This window comes from Charadrius vociferus, unplaced genomic scaffold (genome assembly GCF_000708025.1).
Source record: "Charadrius vociferus isolate BGI_N301 unplaced genomic scaffold, ASM70802v2 scaffold218, whole genome shotgun sequence".
NCBI classification, from domain to species: domain Eukaryota; kingdom Metazoa; phylum Chordata; class Aves; order Charadriiformes; family Charadriidae; genus Charadrius; species Charadrius vociferus.
The window spans coordinates 3,725,671-3,726,587 of NW_009650084.1; the positions used below are offsets into that span (position 1 = coordinate 3,725,671).

At 59.9% G+C, this 917-nt stretch overlaps 1 protein-coding gene across 1 annotated transcript in view; it reads left to right on the forward strand.

Annotated features, from left to right (window-relative positions):
• The first annotated feature begins 723 nt into the window (after nt 1-723).
• FAM155A (family with sequence similarity 155, member A) overlaps nt 724-917 on the forward strand; it is a 503,516-nt gene continuing 503,322 nt past the window's right edge. Inside the window, exon 1 of the mRNA XM_009892160.1 lies at nt 724-915. Within this exon, the coding sequence (XP_009890462.1) occupies nt 724-915 (192 nt within the window). The remainder of the gene's footprint in view (nt 916-917) is intronic.

Sequence of the window (917 nt, forward strand, 5' to 3'; positions counted from 1 at the left end):
GCCAGGCAGTTCCCCCCATCCCCCTCTTCCTCTTCCTCCTCCTCCTCTTCAGCATCCTCGGCAGCGCTCCGGGATCCCTGCAGCAGCGTCTCTCCAGTTAGAGCGGAGGGGGGAGAGGAGAAAGAGGAGACGGAGACAGCGGTGCGGGCATCTGTGCCGCGGCTCGGGGCTGAGGAAGAGGAGCAGCGGCGGCTGCAGGGAGGAAGAGGAGGCGAGGAGCCCTCCCGGAGCCGTCCGTCGGCAGCGGGAGACGCGGCATGCAGCTGTCCGGGGGCAGCGGGCTTTTCTCAGGAGGGAGATGGGGAGCTGCGATCTGACCATGCCTGGGTGAGAGGGGGAAAGGACCAGCCGCGCAGCCCCGCCACCACCAACTATCACCACTACCACCACCATCTCCTCTCCCTCCTCCTCTCTCTGCGTTATTGCTCTTATCTTCTCCACGGCATTCCGCGTTGGATGGACTGGGGCTGCTTCGTGTGGTGAGACCAAGGCAGAGCCACCGGCGAAACCCGACAATATCTCAGAGGAAGAAAAAGAAGAAAGAAAGAAGAGGGAGAAAGAGAGAGAGAGAGGGAGAGAGTGGAAGAGGGAGCGAGCGAGCGAGCGAGAGAAGGGAAGGCAGGCAAGAAAATCCCCCCAATCTTTTAAGTCAATGCATATTGTGGTGACACTGGCAAAGGAGCCCTCACGGTGGAGTCGGCCAGGGCTGTGCGTTCCCAAAATATGACCAGGGGTGCTTGGATGTGCAGTCGGCAGTATGATGACGGCTTAAAAATCTGGTTCGCGCCCCGGGAGAACGAGAAACCCTTCACGGATTCGGAGAGGGCTCAGAAATGGCGACTGTCCCTGGCATCGCTCTTGTTTTTCACAGTCCTGCTCTCTGATCACTTGTGGTTCTGCGCCGAGGCCAAATTCAC